Raw genomic sequence first — 26,568 nt, forward strand, 5'->3', positions numbered from 1 at the left:
AAAAGTGACTGGTTGTTCAAACATTTGACAGTAGGAGTTACAACAAACTATCTTGTAAATATGCCTATGAATGTAGAATGATTAGCAAAGTACCACAGCAATAAATTTTAAAACAAAATAATTAGCATTATATGTGTTAAAACTTACAAGTTTCATATATTTAATACATGAATTCTTAACTTATTTGCTCTAAATAATATGACTAAGCTATTTGGATGAGCACCAGGTGCTTTGTGGTCAAGCTAGACCGTGTCAACTATGGCTTCCATGTGCATAGACTGGGGCAATCAAGCTGCTTATTTTAACAACTATGGTTAACATTATTGTCTAGTCCAAATCTGTAAATAATTCACATTTACACATTTGCAGAAATTCAAATTCAATCGGAACTCTTAGATATGCTTCTGATTTGTAGTAGTAACCTTTAGTCTCTAGCAGTTGTGCACTCTGCCTTCAAGGGATGACTCTTTTTTTGGAATCTCTCCATGTTCAAAGAAATGGATTGGATGTCTCTCATTTTCTTCATTTCTTTCTGTGGTGAGATCACAGATAAGGGAGATTGCTAATTCCATCGTAAAAGATCCCACCCAACTCATCATCACTAGTTATCTGTGGGCGTTGATCCTTTTTGTCTTCCCCATCAGTTTCATCTCCACACATGTTCAAATTCTTTTCAACCAATTCTCTAAATATTGATGATCGGAGGAGCAGGCTGAGTGCGGTTGGAGAAGATGACTTATTGCTGGAGAATTGGAATGTTTTGTTTTCAAAGATTTCATGATTTTGAGGTAAATCGAGATAATCTGGACTAAATGTATGAACGGCCAAGGATTTAGACCCCTCTATTGGTGAATGAGTTTGAGATACCACTGTCTGAGACTTCGGTGTTACCTCTGATTCCTGTTTTAATTCTGAGATGTTACCCCCTGAAGGCTTTAACCACCGTATGTAAGAACTCAAATCAAAGTTGGTTACAGCATGGATCCCTCTATACTCGATGGCTGCTATGTCATAAGCACGAGCAGCTTCTTCTTGGGTGCCTGTTGCAGGACAGTGGAAGATTCAGATTTTGGTCGACGACATGTCTAGAGAAGTTTTGAATGAAAGTCAATAGATATGCAATTTTGTTTTAACACAATTATCAGTATCTAAAATCCACTAAATTTCAACTAATCCAAGTTAAGTTGGGTTAACTACTGCTTGTGTGTGTGTGCACGCAGAATTTCAGTCTAGTTTTGTAGAGCTCTTATGGGTTCTAGCCGTTTAACTTACTGTAGGTGCCTAGGTAGCGTGCTTCCCATCTACCATTGTGGTGGTGCCTGCAATATACTAACCAAGTATTAGTGATTCACATTCATCTATTGCAATCCAGAACTCATGATGTTCGTATTTTCATTTGGAGTATCACCTTGCAACACCCCTATACTTTGATACACCTCTTGAAAAGCCACTGCTCTTTCTGCAAGTTAAAAAGAAAGTGAAAATATGAGTGAAGTGATCTTGGTAATTCTCTTAAACCAATCTTGTGAATTCTATCTATCTTACCTCCTTAGAGTAGCCAAGTACTCTTCTTTTGTCATAGTTTGCATTATCTCAATCTCTTTCTCATAATCTGATATCTGTAGGAAGAAGAGGATCATTAGGTCCTAAATAATTTGCATCTAAGCTTAAGCTAAAATAGACTATCACTTAATAGGGAATATCTATCACCATACCGGAAAATTGGTGAAAGTTGATGTTCCCCAGTACTTAAGTGCAGCTAAATCATATGCTCTAGCAGCAGATTCTTCTTCATCATATGCCCCTGTGATAATATGGAAGATTATTTGCCTTTTCATTATTGAATAACAGTTACCAAAGTAAAATCTTGGCTTTTGTACTAAGCTACTTACCAAGGTAAACTGTAGTCAAAATAGTCAAATCCCAATCCAAGTTCCAAAGACAAAGTTTGAGGATTGTGAAAGGAAAAATTATGTCAGAAGAATAAACAAATTCTTGCCTAACTAACAAAACAATTGACATTAAACCAGGAAAAAAAAACAGAAGCTGCCAATACCTTGCTTCCCTTTCTTCCTTTGTGTTATGTTCCAAGAGAGCTTGTCCCACAAGTGAGCCTCGTATCGACCTGTCCATCTATGTCTGTTTCAATTCATAGGTTCAAAATGGATTAGCCAAAGAGAGGGAGGAAAAAGAACAAGTCAAGTTGGTCCTTGACTTGGAAGTTGAAACTAAATATTAGTATATAGAACAGGGAATAAGTTCAGTATTTAGGACCTGCTGACACCCCTGAATCTTGAACTTCTCTTTGTAGTGTTGGTAGTGGAATTTGGATCAACTTTCTGTTGCTGTTGGTGTGGCTGCAATGTTTGTTCCTTACTTTGGTTTTCTTCATTTGTTAGTGCAACTGCGGTAAGCTCTCTCCTTCTCCTCTTGTTACCCCTTGCTGCTACTTGGAACTCACTTTGTGGCATTGACATCCAACTCCTCTTCATGTTCTCTTCTTTCTTTGTCATCATTTCCATTTCTTTTGTTATTTTCTGAGCCTTTACCTTTTCCTTCTCAATTGCAACTTCACTTGGGGTGTGTGTGTGTGAGAAGGGTATGCATTCTTATGTAGGCACATTTGTTTTTGGCCTTACTATGTTTTTTGTTCTTTTGTAGTTAAAAACAAGGGGAGCGATAATTACATGGAAACTAGAGGATGAACTTATTTTAGCCTCTTTTGCCAACCGAAGTCAGAGAGTTCTGAATTTGTTTCATCTTTGTTGCTATAAAAACCCTAGAGTGTGGTTGAAGGGAAGAGGTTTGTCCTCCTTTAACTAAACGTTGTCAAGATGCCTACAAACTAGCAAGGAATTAGTTACCGAATTTAATGATAAATATTCCGGTCGTAATTATTTGTTGCTATAAGATTAAAATGATGTTATAGTTTTAAACAATTATTTTATATATAGATAAAAAATACATAAATATTTGATGATTGATTTGGTGGCTAATTAGTAGGGATTTTTATTTTAATAAATAAAATAAATATAATAATTACCGAATTAAATCATTTAAAAAAATTATCGAAATTCGCATTTTTTGCTTATCTCGTTTATATGGTAAACGAAATAATTTTGCACGTATCTCGTTTACAGATATACACGTGTCAGGTTAACGTGTCTTATCTTGTTTACACTGTAAACGAGATAAGGCTGGATGACGTCTTTAAATAGATGTCGTTTGCAGACATTGACTGTGCCCCCATTCTGCACTTTTCAACGGCTTTCTCCTCTCTATTATTCCTTTTTGACCATATTATCGACTGATACTGTGATGGCGCGCCAAGCAGGGAACGACGGAGACATCAACAGGCTGAATGAGATGTCGTATTACGTCGGAGTAGCCGACTTTGAGGTTAGTTCTGTTGTGTTTAATTCTGTTCAATCCCATATGGAAATATTTTTTGTATATAGCCATGGCTAGGGTAGTTTGTAACTTTAGCAATAGGTGTTTATTAGAAATTCGGAACTCTATTTGGTTGTGGTAGGTTATTACGACGTAATTATTAGTTTAGAACTCTGTTTTACTTGTGCTAGGTTGTTACTACTTATAACGTTTTAGTTAGGTTTTGTTTAGTATGTAGTATGTAATTTAAAAATATGTGTAAGTTAGAAACATAAAAATATGTTTTTAAATAGAAGTAGCTGTGAGTTAGAAAGAAATATTTTTGTAACTTTAATGTTTTGTATATCATATTAAATTGATCTAATTACGAAACTAATAAAAAGTGTAAGAATTCAATACCAAAAAAAAATTTAAAATTATTTTTTTATAAGGCTGATTTTTTTTATTTTTCAGAGACCTCGCCTTCTACTGCTCCGTCGAGTGAGTCATACCCTTCCTCCATCCGGCGCCATCGTCTCGTATCTGGTTGAGGCTGGATTCGGCGACACGGTACTCCTAAAGGATTTCACTTTTGACAATTTCCTGATTTCGATATTCGTTGAGCGATAGCGTCCGGAGACGCACACGTTTCATCTCCCGTGAGGTGAGGTCACTATCACACTGCAAGACGTGGCGTATCACCTAAGCCTACGCGCACACGGGCCCCAATTGGGGGAGGTGCCTCTGTGACTTCGGTAGATGGTACTATACAGAGACGTGGGCGTTGGTGGAACAGCTGCTTGGTGCCAGGCCTGATGACTCCATAGCAGGCTACCCAGAGGAACGAGTCGTTCACACTCAAACTTGTTTGATTGCGGGATCGTATCCGTCAAATGCTTCCTACAAATGACCAAGAGACCTTCCGACAATACACCAGCGTAAACAAAATACGTGCAAATTATCTCATTTACAGTGTAAACGAGATAAGTAGTTAGTGTATATATATTTTTGAATTTCAAAACAATCTCATGATGCGGGTAGGAAGTGGCTTCTTAAGCTTGGTGTCCATTTTATTTACCAATTATAATTTATAAATTACAAATAATTTCAAAGTTCCATTTCCTTTTTGGTTTAGAAATAAATAAATAAATAACTGTACGGCGTTACCTATTATCAGAAAGACAGAAACACTTGTACGCTTTGGGAGTGCTGTATGGGTTGTGTTCACAATCAATTATTTAATAACAATTTACAATAAGAATACAAGTTAATGGTAGGCCTTGTATTTTAGTATCATTTTATTATTGTGAGCAAATTTAAGTTGCGCTCCATCATCATAATAATAATAATAATAATAATAATAATAATAAAGACTCAAAATATATAGTAAAAGAATGTGAGTTTAATTTTTTTTCCTGATATTCTTACTGCATTTAAATATATATCTTTCTCTCAATGGATTAACACTAGCTGAACATCTAAACTTTTATTTATATTAAAAAGAAGTAACATGTAGTCCAAAGAGCTTATCTAAACCATGCTTTTGTTATTCCTTTTTATCAACTATTTAGTCAATTTTATTTTGATTAATGTACGTGTTAGTCTTACCGTTTTATCCAAATTAAACGAGGTATAAATCTAAACCTTTTCTTTTATTATATCGCTGATATATATCATTGCGTCCTGTCATACATCGGCTAAAATTTTTATATATGAAGAATTTGAATGGAAAATACAAAAATATTTAATGATTTTAGTGTTTTATAGAGTTGTAATGGTATAATAATGTTTTGTAATAAAAAAATTTTAATTATAAAAAAATAAAATATTATTGATATTTTATAATAAAAAATATTATTTTAATTATTAAAACACAAAATATTATTGATGTTTTGTTAAAAAATATTATTTTAATTAAAGAAACACAAAATATTACTAATGTTTTGTATATACTATATAACCATAATAGTATTTAATACACAATTTGATTTATTATAGAGGATTTTACCTTTAATAATACAATATGAAAAAAAAATTCTCATACATCTAAGTTTTTTAGTCTTGTTATACATCTATATTATTTTAGTTACTAAATTCAATTAAATTAGTTTAAATCTAACAAAATTATTCACACAACAAACTCGTAAAATTATATACTTTTTTCTTTTTCATGTTTTTACTTTTTTTTCGTGCACTGTTTTTATCTTTTCCTTTTTCTTCTATTAATTAGTACTATATTTTATTGTTATTTCTTCATCTTTATGTGTTATTGCAGTTTTTTTTATTTGCTTCCTCTTAAAAAATGAAATAAAAATAATTATCAAAAAAGAAAAAACAAAAGATAAGAATGAGAACACAAAATTTTAAATTGTACAAAATTTATCAAAAAAATAACACTGAAATTTTTTAATAATAACACAAAAATTTCTTAATTTTAATTTTGAAAACGCAAAATTTTTTTAATATTATATTTTTTTCTTCTTATTAGTCTTCTTTCTTTTTTTCTTTTTTTTTGTTGTTCTTACTCTTTTTTTTAATAGCATTATTTTTCATACTAAACTTGAATGAACATAATGTATTATTTTTATTTAGTTGAAGGAATAGGTTCACATTAATTGGATTAAATTCTTGTCAAAATTAAAAATAGCACTGGAATTTATTTAAAGTGATACCAGAATTTAAATACAATGATACATAATGTAAAAATAAATTGCATACTAAAAGATCACATTGAGTTTATAAAATGAAATAAGATAGTACCGAAATTACTTAAAATTAACACTAGAAGTTCAGTAACACGACACAAAAAAATATTGAATCTTTTTAAAAATATTACACATTTAATGGATTGAATGTTTATCTCATATATAAAAACACATATGAAAATCTAAAAAATAGCATCGAAATATTTTCACTCTAACATCAAATTTTTTAACTAAATGATATGATAAAACTAAGAATTTATTTTATAAAGACTTGAGTTGCAGATTCACAAATTTTAATAGAAAAAAGAATAAGTAGAAAAATCTGTAGATAATGCAGCGAAATTAAGCATAACAAGTGTAACTATTCAAAAGATAATGAACAGTGATATTTATGTCTAAGAAGAAGATGACGTATCTGATATATAAAATAACACAAATTTTTAAAGAATAACATCGAAATGTCTTCATTCTAATACCAAAATTTTCAACAAAATACTGTGATGGAACTAAGAATTTATTTCATGAAAACTTGAGTTGCAGATTTACAAATTTTGATAGAAAAGAAAATAAGTAAAAAAATCAGTAGATAACATAGCAAATTTAAGTAGAACAAGTGCAACCATTTGAAAAAATGAATAGTATTATTTATGTAGAAGAAGAAGGCGACGATAACAATAAGGATAGCTATAGCGATGACGATGATAAAAATATTGATGATGGTGATGAAAAAAAGAAAGAAGAAAAGGAAGGAAAAGAAAAAATCAAATGAGAAAAGAAGAAGGAGGAGAAGGAAGAGGAGGAGGAGGAGGTGGTGACGACGACGATAATGATAATGAAAGAAAAAAATTAAGAGGAAGAAGAAGAAGAAAAAAACGCACGCAGTACTCGGTTAGCTATTTTGCTTGGTTGTAGAGTTTTATTGTATATTATATATATTAGAAGAGTAAAACTCTTCAACCAAACAAAATATTTAACCAAATCCAACCAAGTTGTTATAACTGTTTTTCACATCATGCGTTCTTCTTCTTCTTACTCCTCATCCTACCTTGATCTACTACTTCTTCTTCTCTTCCTTCTTTTTTTTTTTCTCATTTTTTTCTTTTATTATCGTCACTACTACCATAGCGCCACCTCCATTTTCTCTCTTTCATTAAAGCTTAAAGGAAAAAGGAAAAGTATGAGAAGCCAATGGAATATTTGTACAATGTGTACAATGGAGATTTATGGAGTATTAGAGATATAACCATTAGTGTTACCTTTTTCCATCAGTTGAAACTTTTTGGGATGAGTGGTATCATGACATGATATTAGAGTGCTAGATCCGAAAGGTCAAGAGTTCGATCCTTAGTGAACCCCAAAATTAGTTTAAACTTTTGGGAAGATGTTTATTATCCCTAGTACTCGGATGGTTATTATAGATAGTATGAGAGATGTTCATTTTGTAACTCATTCATTGTACACATTGTACAAATAGGCCATTATCTCCCTAGTGGGATCCAAGCTTAAAAAAATTGTAAATATGTTATAAATGATAAACCATTAAATGAAGTTTAGATCCGCGATAGATTAGCCCTTAACTTAGTGAGTTGGGAGATACCGTAAAAAAAAATTGAACTAAAAATATTTTACATCCAACCCAAATCTAATATGATTCAATCAATTTTTTTGTTTTTGGAAAAACGAATGTATTCTCATTATTCAGTTTTGGTGGTCTATAAACACCTTATTAATTTTGTAGACAGAATGAAAATAAATTAAAGGAACTTCTCGGGTTAGCTCAATTGAAGAAATAAAATTAAGGTTTTCTATTTAATTATGAAACTATTAATCGGTCCAAGAGTATATTGGTATTTGGTTAATTAGTAAAAAAAATATGCGATAATAAATAAATATAATTCTCAAGTTTTTACGTGAACAATAACTTGATTTAAAGATAAATTTATTGTTTGACAGAATTTTGTTGAGAATATTTAGTAAACTGTACTAAATAAATTAAATTTATGTGTATGTAGTTTATGCAAATACGAATTAGCTCAAAGGAAGTTCTGTACTTAGCCAAATTATATGCACATTCATGGTAATAAACATGTGATACTTGTTTGGCTCCATGTAAACAATAAATTTATCTCCAAAGATAAACTTATTGTTTGGTAGTATTTATTATCAATGTTTAATTACTGTAAAAATATCGTTTACAAATTAATATTTTTGTCCAAAAACTAAATATTAATGTTGTGCTAGGTATTTGTAATAGGCCCACCATTATATGAATTTATTCATATGATATGTAGTTTGTGTGAATATATTATTTTTTTTAAAGTTATATCTGCTAATATTAGTTTATTTTTAAATAGATTTTTTTTGGAATTAAAGAAAAAGAGACTTTCTGATATAGTAACCTATATTTCATCAAATTATTATCTTATATGGCCTTTTGAGATAAATGTGGTTGATGATTTATATCAATTTAGTGGAAGTAAGTATATTTTTACTATTCTTGTATGTCAGTGATATGCAGAACTATAAATAAGATTATATACTCAACTATAGAAGATACAAGTCTAGTCTCATTAGGTGCCTCAAAAAAGTCATAAAGCTCAAAAGTGGATAAGATTTATTATACTTCAGCAGTATTCTGATGAATAATAAATTTGTACATTTACAGTTATTGTATACTTTATTAGTATCTTTGACAGATATTTGAATCAAATAAGAATGGATCACTAAATAATAGACAAACAAATTTGTTATAGTAAAATATTACATATTCACACATATGAAGTCAGAAACTAAAATTGAAGATCATTTGGTATTCACATTCTGACTTTGTTGGATATTAAAACAATTTTGATCCCAGATATATTCATATGCTCATTGAAAGATTTTTTTGTTTATTTGAAAAGTATTAATAAGATACTTATTACTCTTTTCACTAAAGCACTTGAATATTAAACACCTTTTGAAGGCATTCAATTAGGTGACTACAAACACGTGTCATAAATTATCGATATATATATTTAAAAGATCACTTGAGTTATTTTGTGATAATGTATTAGTGGTCTAATATTTTAAATTATTAATTATTAAACAAGACAGTTCAAAATGTTTAAGTGTCTAATGAAAAAATTAGCACAAACTCCATAAATGCATACATATTTGGTTTATGATATATTATTTCAGTGGGAGTGCGCATTTAGATTCTTATATGGTTTAGATATATTTACAAAAATTGATATTTCTGCAGAAATAAAATATTTAGTTTTGTTTTCAGTCTAACTCATGATCTTATAAAGGTATTAAAATTGGACCAGTTGAAAATAGGCATGCATGAAATCATTTTCGCATAAAATTTTGAATTTTCTCATTTAAATTTGATCTATGTCGTTGAATATATTAGTATGGTAATCATTGTGGTTTCGTCATGACACCAATGTGACAAAAGCTGAAGTAATTTTATAATTGATATATGAGACGGACAAGATTGTTAAAGTAATCGAGGAAATAACATTCAGATGCACACATAAAATTTATAAGATGTGATTGTCTCAGGAAAATATATATGTATAGCCCAAGTGGGAGATTGTTAGGAAATTATTATTTCCTAATTTATTTATGAACAATACATATATTAATTATAATCACAAATTAAGCTATTTCACATTAAATGTCTTATATAACAGCGATTTGATTTATTGTCATAAATGCTAAATTAAATAAGTCATTATTATTTTTAATTTAGAATTAAATGAGAATAAAACTAGAGATACTAATTTATTTGGATTTTACGGTTTAATTGGTGCTACACTCAAATATAAATAGTGACTTCAGGATTTTGGTCCTCAACACATCAAAGTTACCTCCGCAACCCTTTTCGCATCAGAGGAGTTGTGATTCAGTCCTATTATGAATATATAAAACTTTGGTCGAGAAAGATCAAATAATCAAACTCTTTTAAATTATGCTTTTAAATTTAGGTATACTTTTACATTCAAATATTTTTTTTTTAATGATTAAATATTAACGGTCTTAGAATTAAAAATTTTTAAGAATTTTTAATAAGTAGACATATTTTATGACATTTTCATATTTATCTCCAGTGCATTCTTTGTAATAAAAAAAAACATGGCATGTTATATAATTTTTTTCAGCGGTTAAAAGAAAAATAATTTAGAGAAAACAATACAAATATAATCAAGCATGCAAAAAGAAAACTCGAACAAAGATAATGGAAGAAACATAAATATATCTCTTTTGCATTAGAAACAATTCTTGTGGAAACTTTCACGTATAATATTTAGTTTAAATCTGATATAAACTTAATGAGAGACTTTATTTATTGAAGGTTTTTATCCCAAAATTTTATCGATTTCCTTCTCTTAGTTAAAGATTATTGTAATTATCTTGTCTTTGGAGTTATCTTTTTTACCAAAAGATCATCCCCTCGATTTTTAATATAAAGGGTACTTTAATAATAATAATAATAATAATAATAATAATAATAATAATAATAATAATAAAAGACAAACACATAAGATCCTCTATTTAGGTGTATTAACTTCTAGATTCCCTTACCCACCTTTAATAATGCGGTGTTTATTGCGGTCAAAATTGTGAGTTAATTCGTACAGGTTTATGAGTTTAGATAGTGAAATCAAGTTAATTCAAACACAAATTCATTTTTGGGAGATTCAATAGACTCGCATAAATTCGGTCAAAATCGCGAGTTTACGGGCGAGTCAACAAGTTTGATTTGGGTGACATTCTTCGCCAAAACGACGTCGTTTTGGGCCCAAATAAAAAAAGGAAGAAAGGTTGCAACATAATTCTAAACGGCTAAACCCCTCACTTTGCTTGCACTCACTCTCTTCTCTAAGGCCTCTTCGTGTTTCGTCGTCTGTCCCTCGCCACAGTCCGTCTTTTGCTGTCGTTTGCCGTTCGCTGTTCCCCAAACAGCTCGTGTCTGTCTCACTCTCTGCCATTCTCTCACTCTCACTCTCTCATTCTGCTCTCTGTTGACCCTGTTCTGCATCAAAGCGCGTGGACTCGTGGAGCCTCTTCCGTCTGCCACGCTGCTGTCGTTCATCATGTCTTTTTCCGGTCGTCGCGCTTCCATCGTTCGTTCTGTCAACCCGTTGCTTGTTTGCCTGCACAGCCCAATAATGCCTGGTTTCTTAGTGTCATCTGAGCCTACTCCATTCAGCCATTCAGATTCAGGTATACTTAAAAAAAATTAGTTACTGAATTGCTGTATTTTGTAGTTATTACTTGTTAGTGTGAGTTTAGTTTGTTCTGAATGGCTGCATTTTGTAATTTGTAGTTGTTATTTGTTAGTATTAGTTAGTTGTTATTGAATCTGAATGTCTGAAATTCTGAAATATGAATTTATCAACTTTGTAAATTTATATTTCATAATTTGTAATCATTATTCAGAGATGGATAAGGATAAGTGGATAACTTTGCTAAATTAATTATTTAGTTTGTTGATTTGTTCATTTAGGGACAAAAATACAAAATGTCTGAGAATGTTGGTTCAAGGACAGGGTCTTCAGTTCCAAGTATTCCTAGACCTACTATTTCTAGGAGAAAAAATATAACTGGAAATAGAAGTGATATAGGATGAAAACGTGGAATTGATGTTCAAGGCAATGGTAAAAAAGTGAAGTGTAATTATTGCTCAAAGACTATAAGTGGAGGAATTTATAGGTTCAAGCATCATCTTGCCGGTACAAAAGAGGATTTAGAGCCTTGTGCTTCAGTATCTGAAGAAGTTAAGGCTGTGATATTGAAAGTGTGTGTGGAGGCTAAAGAAGCATCATTGAAAAAGAGAAGATTTGGTGATGATGAGGATTATCCTGAGCAAACAGGAAAGAAAAAGGAGAAGGACAATTCTCAACAAAAAGAGAAAGATATGTACAACTTTGTCTCAAAAGAAAAAGGGGCTTAAGTACAATCAACAATAAATCAAAGGATGAAGAAGGATATAAAGGAACAATGTTATCAGCAATGTGCTATATTTTTCTATACAAGTGCTATTCCTTTCAATGTTATTAAGAATCCTGAGTTTTTAAAGTTTTGTGAGATGGTTGAGAGATATAAAATTGGCTACAAACTGCCTTCTTATCATGAGTTAAGAGAAACTCAATTAAAGAAAACAGTGACCAATGTTGATGAAATGCTTACAGAGTTTAAGGCAAAGTGGAAGAGAATTGGTTGTTCAATCATGTCGGATGGATGGACAGATAAAAAAAGGCGTAGTATTTGTAACTCATGGTAAAGTTCTCAAAATGCTAGAAGATATTGTAAAGTTTGTTAGTGAAGAGAATGTGGTCCAAATTGTTACAGACAATGCTGTTAATTATAAGGCTACTGGAGAAAAATTAATGGATACTAGAAAAAATTTGTATTGGACACCATGTGTTGCGTACTGCATTAATTTAATATTGGAGGATTTTGAAAAGACGTTAAAGGTGCATGAAATAACCATAAAAAAGGGAAGAAAAATCACCACTTTTATCTACTCTAGGAATATGCTCATTAGCATGTTCAGGAATTTTACAAAGAGAAAGGATTTGATTCGGCTAGGTGCCACAAGATTTGTCACTGCCTTTTTACTCTCACTTGTTTTCATGATAATAAAGGACCATTGATGACTATGTTTACTTCTAATGCTTGGAAGACAACTAAGGTTGCATCAACGCTAGAAGGAATAAAAGTCCAAAACATGGCCTTAGATAGTAGGCTATGGAAAAATATTGTCATATGCTACAAGATGCTGCTCCTCTCATTACAGTCCTTCGCTTGGTAGATTCAGATGAAAAACTATCCATGGATTTTATATTTGAAGGCATGAGAAAAGCCAAAGAAACAATCAAGATTAACTTCGATTGTGTTAAAAAAAGTAATCTTAACTAATTGACTTCTTTAATATTTGATCATCCATGTATCATGTTATCATGTTTTCTTATTATATTCAGTTATTTATTTGATTTTTTTATTCTTATTCATTTGTATTGTTATTTTTAGTTATGAACCTATATGAGAAATTATTAATGGATGGTGGGAAAGCCAATTGCATAGGCCATTGCATCATGCTGTGTATTATCTTAATCCTCATTATCACTATGAACCTAATTTTATGGTTGATGATGCTGACATTAAGATTAGTCTATATGCTGGTTTGAAAAAATTGGTTCCTAACCAGAAAGAAAGGAAAAAAAATTAATGTACAATCTTTTTACTTTCATTATGCTAGAGGCATCTTTGACAATGAAACTGCAAAGAGTAGTTGGAAGACTATGTTACATGCTGAGTGGTGAAATTTTTATGGAGATAGTTGTCCAAAACTAAAAAAGTTTTCTATCCGAATTCTAAGCTTAACTTGTAGTTCATCTGGTTGTGAGTATAATTGGAGTGCATTTGAAATGGTGATTTCTAGAACTATTTTTCATTTATTTTAATTTTGATTTTGTATATCTATTAACTATTGGTATTATATGTTTTAGGTTCATACAAAGAGAAGAAATCGGTTTCATCAAAAGAAAATGAATGACTTAGTATATGTAATGTAGAATTTGAAGTTAAAGGGCAAACAAATTAGAAAAACTTAGGAACTTGAATTTGAGGCAATGCATTCTGATGATGAATGGATAACTGAAGATGTTAATGAGAATCTTGCTGAAAGTATTGAGCATTCTCACCTGCCAACGAATGACAACACTAATGATGATCCAAATAGTAATGAATTTTCTATTCCAAGTATGAATAGTAATTAATTTAACATGGGTGAAGGAGGTGAGAATGAGTTCATTGGGGATCCACAACAAAATTTAATGGAGGAAGAACATGAACATGTGAATGATGATGATTCTGTTGGTCGTGTCGAACTTGAACTTGAAAGAAATGATATTTCTGATGAAGATGGTGAAGATGATGATGTTGATGTCATGGAAGATAAAGATATTGGAGGATTTCAGTTTTAGATTTTTAGTTTATTAGAATATTTAATTGTTGCTTTGTTGTTTTCTTTTTTTTTTCGGTTGTGTTATATGAAGCTTTGATTGAGTATTTTATGTTGAACAGATGCATACATGTGAAGGATTTAAATGCGTATTCTAGAGTACTTATTATTATTATAGTATTATGTTAATTTATTATGTATTTTGATGTTGAATTGTTAATTTTGAATCCCTATATTTGAATAAATATATATATTATACACGATATATATTTTTTACAAAAAATTTATAACAGGTAAACTCATACGAATTACGAATCGAATCTACGAGTCGAGTCTAGATAAGTTCTACGAGTTTACTTAGACTCACGAGTTTGACATCCTTGGCGATGTTGATTTATGTTTATGCACGAAATTTTTGTGAATGAAAAATATTGAGAGGGTTAAGAGGATGAGTTTTCACTTTGTTGGTTTGTCCCTATTTATATACTATTAGTGATTCAAGGGGCACTTCAACCACTTTATTATTGAGTTAAAAAAATATTTTTATATATTTACCAATATTATTTATAAATTAGTTATTTATATATATTAAATTTATGCATTTTCTCAATTCTATTTATTTCGAAACAAATTTAAAAATTTATATTTAAAACAGGTCAAGAACTGATCCGCCACAGTATTAAATTCCATTTAAGGGTTTATCGTTGGCTAATGGGTTGCTTGAATCGATTCAAAACACTTTTTATCTTTATGCATAATTCTAATAGATAAAAAATTATTTTTTAATCTTATATTGAACATCTTTTATTATCTTTAATTTTATTATTATTTTAAAATTATTAATTTTTATTTTGATTATATCTCATCATATCATAGTATCATACACTATCATTTTTTCTTATTATTCGTTTTATATGTATAACTATTATTGTCTCGTCGTCACTATTATGTTGCCTTATTTTATTCCTCTTCCTCTTTTTTTCTTCTATTAACCCCAACCTCAATCAATTACTACCATATCATTATCGCAGCTCTCATCTTTGTTTATCACTTTAATCCATAACTATCCATTGTGTTAACTTTTGAGTTGTTAAAGATTTGCTAAAAGAATTATTTTCTTATTTGATTTAGATATCTAGATGTATAACTATTATATAGATACTTATTTTTCATACTTTTTTGTTAAGTCATATTTTATCATTTTAAAAAAAAATTAAGATATCAAGCATTCAAAAATTTTGTATAGAATAATTAAATAAAAAATAAAAAAATTATAAGTTATTTAATTATTTTAATATATAGAATAAATAAATTTGAATTAATTTAGATATAACACTAAAATTATTACGTTGTTATTATGTATAACAATAAAGATAAAAATTTATGAATATTTGTAAATTTATTTATTTCTCAATTTTATTTAATTTGAAGCTGATATAAAAATTTATATTTAAATCACTCTTTCTCTCGCATAATTTTAATAGCTAAAAATTTTTTATTTCTTATAATTTTATATTCAACATTTTAAATTATCTTTAGTTTTATTATTCTTTTAGAATTTTTAATTTTTGTTTTCATTATTATTTTTTCTTACCATTATCTATCCACATACCATTATCTATCCACATATCTATCATTGGCTCACCATCACTCTTGTATTGGCTTGTTCTCTCTTCCTTCCTCCGTTTTTATTCTCTTCTTATCTTTTCTTCAATCGCAATTAGTTTCCATCATATATTAGTTCATAATTATTAAACTCAAAAGTGAATACTACTTTAAAAATAAAGTTAAAAAAAGTCTTTAACTCTTATCTGAATCATCTACACTTTTGTAAATATAACGGAGGAGTAAATTTAATTTTTTCTATTATGAGTATTTTTTTATTATCAGTAAAGTATTGTTTTTGTCTCCAACGTTTAGAGTAAGTATCAAAGTTGTCCCTAACGTTTGAATCGTCCTATTTAAGTCTCTAACGTTTCAAAATTGACTCAATGTTGTCCTGCGGTTAGGAATCTGTTAACGGAATTGACGGTGGAACAAAATTGAGATGATTTTAAAACGTTAGGGACTTAAATAGGACGAAAACGTTAGGGACAAAAATATAGAAATAAATTTTAATTTTATCCTTCACTAATATCAATCTTTTATGGTACATAGTTATTTAATTATTTTTAAATCACATTTAAGTAAATTACATTTAATCACATTACTTTGATTCTAAATAAATTTATTTTTTTTTATAATTTTACTCTTAAAAGATTTTTACTCATCATAAAATATTTGTAAAATGACTAAAATCACATTACTTTATTATATATGTATCATTTTTCTCCACAAGTTTATGTACTAGTCATTCTACAAATATTTTATTACGAGTAAAAAATTTTAAGAGTAAAATTATAAAAAAATAAATTTATTTAGAATAAAATTAATGTGATTAAGTGTAATTTACTTAAATGTGATTAAAAACTAATTGAATAACTATGTACAGTAAAAAATTAATATTATTGAAGGATAAAATTAAAATTTATTTCTATGTATCATTTTTGTCCCCAATGTATTCGTCCTATTTAAGTTCCTAAGGTTTCAAAATAGTCTCAATTTTGTTTCGCCGTCAATTCTGTTAACAGATTCCTAATGGCAGGACAACATTAAATCAATTTTAAAACGTTAAGAACTTAAATAGGACGATTCAAACGTTAAGGACAACTTTGAGACTTACCCCAAATGTTGGAGACAAAAACGATACTTTACTCTTTTATTATTTAATGCATACAAAGTCACATATTTTTATTTATGATAAAAGTTGAAATTTAAAGTTAAATTATATTAGTACTTTTTGGTTTAACAAAATTAAAATAAAACACAAAAATAAGGATACAAACTAAAAAAATAGATAGTTCTAGAAAGGGATAATGTTAAATTTTATGTACGAGAACAATTATTTATTTTATTATATTTATTTTTAATAAAATTGTGAAAGAATAGAAAAAGAAAAGAAAAGACGAAGAAATTTTTATTGATTGTTGATTGATTGAATTATGAAAGTAAAACTAAATATATATAGAGTACTGCCTACAAAAGATAAAAGTAAAAATAACATAAAGATAAGATAATAAATACTAAAATTGTAACTGAATTTATGTATTTTGTTGGGTTCAATTTGTGGATCACGAGACTTCTTTATTGTTGTCATGGACTAAGGTGGAAGAGTGTTTTAATATGCCCCCGCAAGCTGGAGGATGAAAGATGTCAAAAACACCAAGCTTATTGAGATTAAGATGGAAGAGTTAAGAAAATAAAGACTTGGTAAAGATGTCAACTAGCTGCCCAGAAGAGGAAATGGAGAGAAGTTTCATTACTCCAGCTTGAGCTTTTTGTCCAACCAAGTGGCAATCAACTTCTAAATGTTTGGTTCGTTCATGAAAAATTGGGTTAACAGCAATATGAAGATCACTCTGATTATCATAATATAAAACTAGTGGGTCGATATGAGAGATACGTAAAAATTGTAACACATTTAGTATCTATTGATGTTTACAAGTTGTGTTGGCAAGTGAACAATATTCTTCTTCAGTGGATGAGCGGACAATGGTGGTTTGTTTCTTGGTCTTTCAAGAGACTAAAGAAATGCCTAAGAAGAAACAATAGCCTGTTAAAGATCGCCGAGTGTTAGGACATCTGACCCAATCAGAGTCACTGAAGCTGTGAAGCTGAATTTCTAATTCTCTTGAAAAAAAAGTCCTTCGCCGGGGCTAGTTTTCAGATATTGTAACACATGCTTTGCAGCTTAAAAATGAGATTCAGTAGGAGATGTCATAAATTGACTTAATTGTTGAGTGGCATACATGATGTCTGGTCGAGTAGCGGTGAGATAGATAAGACGCCCAACTAAACGGTGATATACAAAATGGTCAGACAGCAGGGGACTTTTGTCTTGATATAGTCTCGTGGTACTATCCATTAGAACAGATGCAGGTTTAGCACCTAATAAACCAGAATCCTCCAAAAGATCAAGACAATATTTTCTTTGAGATAAGCAAATTTCCTTCGCTGATTGAGCAACCTCAATACCCAAAAATATTCAAATGGAATCAAGTCTTTAATTCGGAAGTGTTGGTGCAAAATAGACTTAATGGTAGCAAGTTCATAAATAGAATTACTAGTAAGAACAATATCGTCAACATAAACTAGAAGGATAGAAATTTGAGTACCAGTGAATTTAACAAATAGACTATAATCAGATAAGGTTTGCTGATATTTATGAGATAGTAAAAGATGAGAAAGTTTTTCATACCACATACGACTAGATTGTCGTAAACCATACAGTGACTTCAGCAGCTTGCAGCATTGATTCGGTCGAGAAGATGTAAATCCGGGTGGCAGAGTCATATAAACATCCTAAAAAAAACCCCATGTAAGAAAGCGTTATTGACATCCAATTGATGTATGGGCCAATGCTTCATAGAGGCCAATGCCAAAACTAATATGATAGTGACAGGTTTGACAACAGGGGAGAAGGTTTCTAAGAAATCAACACCTTCAGCTTGAGTGAATCATTTAGCCACAAGACGTGCTTTATATCGATCAATTGAACCATCAGGTTTACATTCAATACGATAGACCCATTTACAGCCAACTGACTTAACGCCTGCAGGGCAATCAACTAGACGCCAAGTTTTGTTCAACTCAAGAGCATCCAACTCATCTTTCATAGCACTACGCCAATTAGAGTGTTGATTGGCATCCTTGAAAGACTTTGGATCAACATTAGAATGTAGAGATAATAGAAACTTATGATAAGAAGATGAAAGAAAAGAAAAAGACATAACTGAAGATAGAGGATAACGACACTTTGAGGGAGAGAGATTTGTGGAGGTGAGAGAGAAATTACACAAGTAATTAAAGAGATATGCTGGAGGTCGGTGAGGTCAGTCGGAATGACGAGGATGATGTTGCTCAGGTGACGAGGAAGGTGACGTGGGATGAAGAGGTGATGGTGGGTTAATGTCTATTGCGGAAGACAGAGAAGTTGTATGACTTGAAATGGATTCGAGGGTCATGGGTTCATGTTGGTCAGGACACGACAGTGAGGAAGAAAGAGGAGTTGTTGGAGAAGAAAAAGAGTAAAGTATCGTTTTTGTCCCCAACGTTTGAGGTAAGTCCCAAAATTGTTCCTAATGTTTTAATCGTCCTATTTAAGTCCCTAACGTTTTAAAATTGACTCAATGTTATCCTGCCGTTAGGGATCCGTTAACAGAACTGACGACGGGACAAAATTGAGACGATTTTGAAATGTTAAGGACTTAAATAAGACAAAAATGTTAGGGACGAAAACGATACATAAAATAAATTTTAATTTAATTTAATTTTATCTTTCAATAATATTAATTTTTTACTGTACATAATATTCAATTATTTTTAATTACATCTAATTAAATTACACTTAATCACATTACTTTTATTTTAAATAAATTTATTTTTTTTATAATTTTAAAGAATTTTGATACATTAGAGACAAAAGGTATAATTTATATTTTATTGTATATATATATATTATTTTTTTCTTTTCTGTAAGTTTATATACTAATCATTCTACAAACATTTCATGATAACTAAAAATCTTTAAGAGTAAAATTATAAAAAAATCATTTATTTAAAATAAAAGTAACATGATTAAGTGTAATTTACTTAAATGTGATTAAAAAATAATTGAATACTATGTATAGTAAAAATTGATATTATTGAAGGATAAAATTAAAATTTATTTCTATGTATCATTTTTGTCTCCAACGTTTTCGTCCTATTTAAGTCCCTAACGTTTCAAAATCGTCTCAATTTTGTCCCGCCGTGAATTTTGTTAAAGAATCCCTAACGGCAGGACAACATTGAGTCAGTTTTGAAACGTTAGGGACTTAAATAGAACGATTGAAATGTTAGGGATAACTTTGAGACTTACCCCAAACGTTGGGGACAAAAACGATACTTTACTCGAAGAGAAAATTTTTTATGGAAGTTCGTCAATGGGTATGGGTGAGGGTCCAACTGGAAGACTAACTGAATCTTTTTTTGAGAAGGCGTGTTTGGTAATGTTGGGTTGAGTGTATGGAATTGGACATTTTTTGTAACTAAGGGCAAGATTATTTCATAAAAAATCATATTTCTAAAAATCTCAATTCTTTTATCTTCTAAAACATAAACAATATTTCCTTTAAAATCATGTTGAAAATCAATAAACACAGTCTTTTTGGCTCTTGGATCAAATTTTGATCTGTTTGCCATTAGAGTAGAAACAAAATATAAGCATCCAAAAACTTTAAGGTCATGATAATTTGGTGGATGATTAAATAAAATTTCAAATAGTATTTTAAAATTAATTGCGGATGATGGAACTATGTTAAATAAATAAACATGTTTAGCAGCATACGACAAAAAAGATTATGGTAAATTAGATTGAAATATAAGAGCACGAGCTATACTCAAAATATATTGATGCTTGCGTTCTACCCTTCCATTTTGTTGAGAAGTTTCAACACAACTACGTTGATGAATAATGTCTTTTGAAGCATAAAAATCATGTAAAATGAATTCTGGTCCATTATCGGAACGAATAGCTTTGACTTTAGAGTTGAATTGTGTTTCAACTAAAGTAATAAAATTTTTTACATGATTTTGCACTTCTCCTTTTGATTTTAATAAAATAACCCATGTAAAAAGCAACTAAAATAATCAACAATAGTAAAAAAATATTTATAATTATGAATAGAATTTTGTTGAAACGGACCCCAAATATCAAAATGTAATAAATCAAAACTTGCATTGACTTTGTTAAAACTTTGAGAAAATGAAAGTTTCTTTTACTTAGAAATATGACAAACGTCACAAGTCTCGTCATGATGCATAGAGATAAAAGAAAAATGTTTATGTAAATGATTTTAAGTCTTTGTCCATAAAGGTGTCCTAAACGAAAATGCCATATATTTGAAGGTGTAATGGGTGGGGATTGGATGGAATTTATGGGATGTGTAGTGGATGAATTTTTACCGAAATTGGGTTCAAGGAGATATTATCCCTCTCTCATTCTACCCAAATCAATCGTCCCCAAATTGTTGCTCTGTAGAGTGTAAGAAGAAGATGAAAAAATGAGTACACATTTGAGTGCTGAAATAATTTTTGAGATGGAGACAATATTAAAGATGAAATGAGGTAAACAAAGAATATCATAAAGAATCAAGGATGGTGAAAATTGAACAATTCCTTTATAAGAAATAGTAATTTGAGAACCATTTGATAAATGAACAATAATAGGAGAAATTTGTGTGAAAGAAATAAATCAAGACAAATTTGATGCTATGTGATCTGTGGCATCGGAATCAATGATCCAAGTGTTCAAGAATGAATCTCGATTTAAAAAATTGTTAACAATAAAAAAAGTACATAAAGAACAAAGATAATGAGTAGTTGGACTTGACAAAAGTCCAAGTTGGTTTGAATGATGAGTTTCTTTATTGGAAGAAAGTGCCATGAAAGAAGAGTGTTGGGTTGACGAGAGATCCAAAAGAGGCTCCTGATGAAATTGTTGGTGTGCCCTTTTTCCTTGACCTAGGACAGAGTAGAGAGGCAGCTCAGCAATTCGAAGAAAATCTGAATTGGTTGGTTTATCCATGGATGTCAGCAGAGTTCAAAAGGAGCTCTGATAACATAATAAAATTATGAAAGAATAGAAAAAGAAAAAAACAAGACGAAGAAATTTTTATTGATTATTGATTGATTGAATTATGAAAGTAAAACCAAATATATATATAGAATATTGTCTACGAAAGATAAAAGTAAAGATAAGATAAGATAAGAAGATAATATAAAGATAAGATAAGATAATAAAGATTAAAATTGTAACTAAATTTATGTATTTTGTTGGGTTAAATTTGTGGGTCACGAGACTTCTTTATTATCATGGGCTAAGGTAGAAGAGTGTTTTAATATTGTACCAAATAACAAAAAAGTTAAATTTTATGCCCATTTTTCATTATTTATTTTACTTATTTATAGTTGTTTAAATTATACTTTATAGTTATTGAGTCATATTTTCTTCTAACAAAAAAATAGTTACGAAGTCATTTTCATTTTTTATAGGAGCACATCCATTATATCATAATTTTAATAATTAATGTAAATTTTAAAAAATTGAATAAATTTATATTTATTTTAATACATTCAAGAGTGAATTATATGTACTCTTATAGTAAAAAAATAGACTTAACTTTTTCTATAATAAGTAATTTTTCAATCATCTAATTTATAAAAAAGTTTTAATCTTTTTATTTATTCTAAAAGTTAAAAACAAAAACTAATATTAATACTTTTTTATTAACATAACTAAAATAAAACATAAAAATAAATCTTGAATAAAAATAAAAATATAAAATTTTGTGTTAGAAACAAGAGAGTAATTCTGAAGAGTGTAGTATTGAGTGTGAATCAAAGGTACAATGTAAAAGGGTATATATAGGTGCTAGAAGAATAAAATCAATAAAAGCATAAAATCCTACAATAAATACACAAATATTCTATATAAATATAAATAATACTAACTGATCTTAATTGATTCTAATTCTATGCTAACATCCTCCCATAAACTCAAGTGGGAGCTAAATATACCATCTTGATTTTGGATACTAGAGTTCGAAAATGAGTAGGATGATGAACCTTCATGAAGATATCTGCAGTCTGATCCAAAGTTCCAACAGCTATGAGACGAACAACATAAATAAGGAAACGTTGTGAAACAAAGTGACGATCAACCTCAATGTGTTTTATGCGTTCATGAAAAATATAATTATGGACCATCTGAATAGCATTGCAATTGTCACAGAAAATATCAATAGGGAATAATTGAGGAGCACCCAAGTCTTCAAGAAGCTAACGAATCGATACAACCTCAGCAGTGGTGTTAGCAAGAGTACGACATTCTACTTCTGTACTTGAACGAGCAGTAATACAACCATTCTATGATTGGGTTCAATATTATGTTTTGGGTCTTTTCTTGATTGAGGTTTACAAGCCATTGATTTTTCTATTTGATGCTCAAATGGATTGGGTTTAGTGGCTTGCTAAAATTTTCTTTATTATTAATTAAATAAATTTGATAAAAAGATATTCTTCTCTCCTTTTTTTAATTTTTATTTTGGGGACAGAACAATATTTATGTTAAAAGGAATATGGAGGATTCTCCTCTGCTTTATCAATTACAATTCAATTTCTTTTTTTCTGTAATATTTTTTGGTGTGCTTCAACTTCTGCTATCAATCAATAATGATTTCTGTAATTCTCTTAAATGAAAAAAAAAAGATTTCAAGCTTTTGAACTTCTGCTATCAGAACAATCAAAATGGTGTTACTTCAAGGGTTTTATCCGTGCATTTTTGTTTGTATTTTGTGTTTCAATTTAACCTATGCTATGAATTTATTTTGTTGAATTGTCTTGACATGTTTGTACTGCAAATGCAATTGCAATCATAATATGGTTCCTATTCACACTACTAAATTCTTCCTCTGATTTTATTTATGTTTTTAATGACAATTATTGCAATTAGGAATGGCGAGTGCTTTGTCAACATTGTGTGGTGAAGCATACGGTGCAAAAGAATATGGCATGATGGGAGTATACCTTCAAAGATCATGGATTGTTTTGTTCCTAACTTCACTGATTCTTCTTCCGGTGTTCATCTTCACCACCCCAATTTTAAGCCTCTTAGACCAAGAGGAAACCATTGCACAAGTGGCACAAACCATTTCACTTTGGTCAATTTCTATAATGTTTTCTTTTATCGTATCCTTCACTAACCATCTCACTCCCTCTGTTTATATGTGTTGATAGAAAATTGATTTTTGATCTGAAAGAAATTGAATTGAAAGATATCGAATATGGGTTTTCGAGGAATGTATTTAGGAGGCTAAGTCTAGGAGTTGTTGACACGGAAGTTGTTTCCGAGTTGCTTTGTCGAAATCGAAGAAGTTAAATCGAGGGGGAGATTTGATTTGAAAGAAGACTTTTGAAGATTTAGTCGAGTGGTCAAAGAAGTGAGAAGGTTAGTGGATAATTAATCACATGGGAGTGGATAATTAATCACATGGGAAATATCTATAATCATGTAGCGGGAACCGTTACCAAAGGCAGTTGTGTTTCAAAATTGTATTTATTTTAATTATAATTAATTATAATTAATGTAATTTTAATTGACCGTTATGTAAAGGTATCTTATAAATACTAGGAAATTTCAGTGAAAAAGGGGTTGGAACTTTTATTCAGAAAAACACTCTAAGCACTCTCACATCCCAGCATATCCCTGAGTTTGCGATCGAGTTTCCTTTTTCTGTAGGGTTCCTTCCACCTTCTTCTTCTTTTTAATTTCAATCATGTTTGTATTCTTCATATTTCATTTAATCTTATTCATTAAGTATTATTCATATTCTTTATTTTTTCTGTCAAATTTAGCTTTCATCATTTTATCATTATCATTTTACATGTAGAAGTCCTTTATCTCAAAAGAAAGTAACTTGTTGTTTTCCTTTAATTTCTTTAAAAAATTGTTGATTTTGTTTACAAAACGTTAATTTCTGAACTTTATTTATTAATTTATGAATTTACTGTATTTTAATATTTTAAATTTAGTCTGATCGAAGACACTTTGATGCACTTATAGAAAACTGGTACTCGCACAGAGGAGTTGGTTTCGCTCCCAGACCATTAGAATCGAACCACCATCGATTTGCTGAAAATCGACAAAACAAATTGGCACGCCCGATGGGGCAGTTTTAAGTCGAAGTGTGTCAAAAGTTATTATTTTCCAGTGTATGCGATTACGAAGTGGGAAGATCATTCACATGGCTGATGAATTGTCAAATGTGAATGGTGGTTCCTCCACCAATGATAGTATACTGGTATCCGTACAACAGGCCGACGTGTCTTCACGTTCGGAAGGTGCAATCGGAACTGAAAGTATAGTCGTCACGACTATTCAAACGGAAATGCTGGACGTAATATTCGTCCACGAGGTCCTGTGCCCCCGTTTCAGCCTCCATTAACCGTTGGTTGGCCCCCTTATGGCCTTCCTGCTGGTTATACCCCATCAGTGGGTGGGTTTGTCCCACCTATCCGATTTGGGAATGCAAATGGAATAAATGTTATGCAAAACCCACAACAACACTCTGAGTATTCTCGTGAGTATCATGTGGGCTCCATTTCGAGTGCTGCGGGTTCAATGGTGGCATATCGACAACAAGTGGAGAAAAGTCATCATGACTTGGTTAATTTATTGACACAGCAAATGACTACAAGTCTGAATCTTATGAGGGCCGATCATGAATCGAGATTTGAGCGTCTTGCTGGATAAGTCAAGATGGAAAATATTTTTCAAAATGAAAATCATGTTTTAAATCGAGAAAATCCTCGTATAGTTCGTCGACATGAGAATGCTGATGATGTTTTACATGGATTGTGTGGTGATCGTTATCAGATCACCCAAATCATAGAGGAAGTATTAAATCGAGTCGGATTGAATGTTGGCTTTATGAATCAGCCACATTTTGTATCGGATTTTTCCCAAGTAGTTCAAATGGCTGAGGTGCCAAGAGGGGCAAAAAATCTGAAAATAACTACAAAGTTTGCTGGAGAAGTTGGAGAATCGACAACTGAACATGTTGCTTGTTATTTGGTCGAGATTGGAAATTTGGCGAATGATGAAAATTTGAAAATGAAATTTTTTCCATCGTCTTTGACGAAGAATCCATTTACATGGTTGTCAAATCTTAGACCAAATTCAATTACAACATGGAATCAGTTGGAAACTGCTTTTCACGCTCAGTTTTACCGAGGGGAAATGAACATAGCAGTTACTGATTTGGTAGCTTTGAAACGTGAAGATGGTGAAACCATCGATGATTATTTAATACATTTCAAAAATGCTAGAAGTAGGTGCTATGTCACATTACCCGAAAATGAGATAGTGAAAATAGCAACTATGGGATTAGGATTTTATATGCGCAGAAAGTTACTTAATGTGCATATTCCTAATTTGGCTCATTTGGCTAAAAAGGTTCGGCAAACTGAGTTAATGAAAAAGGAGAAAGAAAAACATAGAACCGAACAGAGGTCGAAGAGTAAACAGTTTACTCGAAAGGAAAAGGTCGCTTATGTAACCATGGAGTCCTCATAAGAGGAAATCGATTTCGAGACAGAAGTTGATTTGGTCGAACTTAAGAAAGGCCCTCCATATGTTTGTTCTTTGTTGAAAAAACTCCCTGGTAGTGAGAAGTCGAATGAGTCGAAACTTAAAAGTGGAAAGAAATATAGTTTTGATATTTCGAAATCTGATCAGATTTTCGATGTGTTGCTTAAAGATAAATAATTGATTTTGCCTAAGGGTCAAACACTACTTTCCTTGAAGGATTTAAAAGGAAAGCCTTATTGCGAAATTCCATCAAGCAACAAGTCATTCGACTAACAGTTGTGTTCATTCCAGGGATTTGATTCAGGAGG

The 26,568-nt window shown here is 30.5% G+C and overlaps 3 protein-coding genes across 3 annotated transcripts in view; 2 read left to right on the forward strand and 1 right to left on the reverse strand.

Annotated features, from left to right (window-relative positions):
• The window catches only part of LOC107471032 (uncharacterized), a gene marked incomplete in the record, with an annotated part of 6,225 nt that extends 3,388 nt beyond the window's left edge, over positions 1 to 2,837 (forward strand). The window contains 1 exon segment of the mRNA XM_021134311.2: positions 2,662 to 2,837.
• LOC107471058 (AP2-like ethylene-responsive transcription factor At1g16060) lies at positions 198 to 1,945 on the reverse strand. Its single transcript, XM_016090502.3, has 6 exons — positions 1,893 to 1,945; positions 1,716 to 1,804; positions 1,546 to 1,619; positions 1,409 to 1,459; positions 1,273 to 1,319; positions 198 to 1,040 (listed from the first exon to the last, which is right to left on the reverse strand). The coding sequence occupies exons 3-6, from the start codon at positions 1,587 to 1,589 to the stop codon at positions 544 to 546; spliced, it is 639 nt and encodes a 212-aa protein (XP_015945988.2). The 5' UTR covers positions 1,590 to 1,619; positions 1,716 to 1,804; positions 1,893 to 1,945; the 3' UTR covers positions 198 to 543.
• A 22,592-nt stretch (positions 2,838 to 25,429) lies between the features above and the next one.
• On the forward strand, positions 25,430 to 26,245 carry LOC107471031 (uncharacterized). Its single transcript, XM_016090476.1, has one exon. It carries the CDS (start codon positions 25,430 to 25,432, stop codon positions 26,243 to 26,245), a length of 816 nt encoding a protein of 271 aa, XP_015945962.1.
• Positions 26,246 to 26,568: the final 323 nt, after the last annotated feature.

This window comes from Arachis duranensis, chromosome 10 (assembly GCF_000817695.3).
Source record: "Arachis duranensis cultivar V14167 chromosome 10, aradu.V14167.gnm2.J7QH, whole genome shotgun sequence".
In the NCBI taxonomy this organism is placed as follows: domain Eukaryota; kingdom Viridiplantae; phylum Streptophyta; class Magnoliopsida; order Fabales; family Fabaceae; genus Arachis; species Arachis duranensis.

Coding starts and splice junctions, on each gene's coding strand:
- LOC107471058 (XM_016090502.3), bottom strand. CDS start 1,589: ATGCAAACTATGACAAAAGAAGAGTACTTGGCTACTCTAAGGAG. Junction 1,460..1,545: donor TACTTGGCTACTCTAAGGAG/GTAAGATAGATA, acceptor TTTAACTTGCAG/AAAGAGCAGTGGCTTTTCAA. Junction 1,041..1,272: donor ACGCTACCTAGGCACCTACA/GTAAGTTAAACG, acceptor GTCCTGCAACAG/GCACCCAAGAAGAAGCTGCT.
- LOC107471031 (XM_016090476.1), top strand. CDS start 25,430: ATGGAAAATATTTTTCAAAATGAAAATCATGTTTTAAATCGAGAAAAT.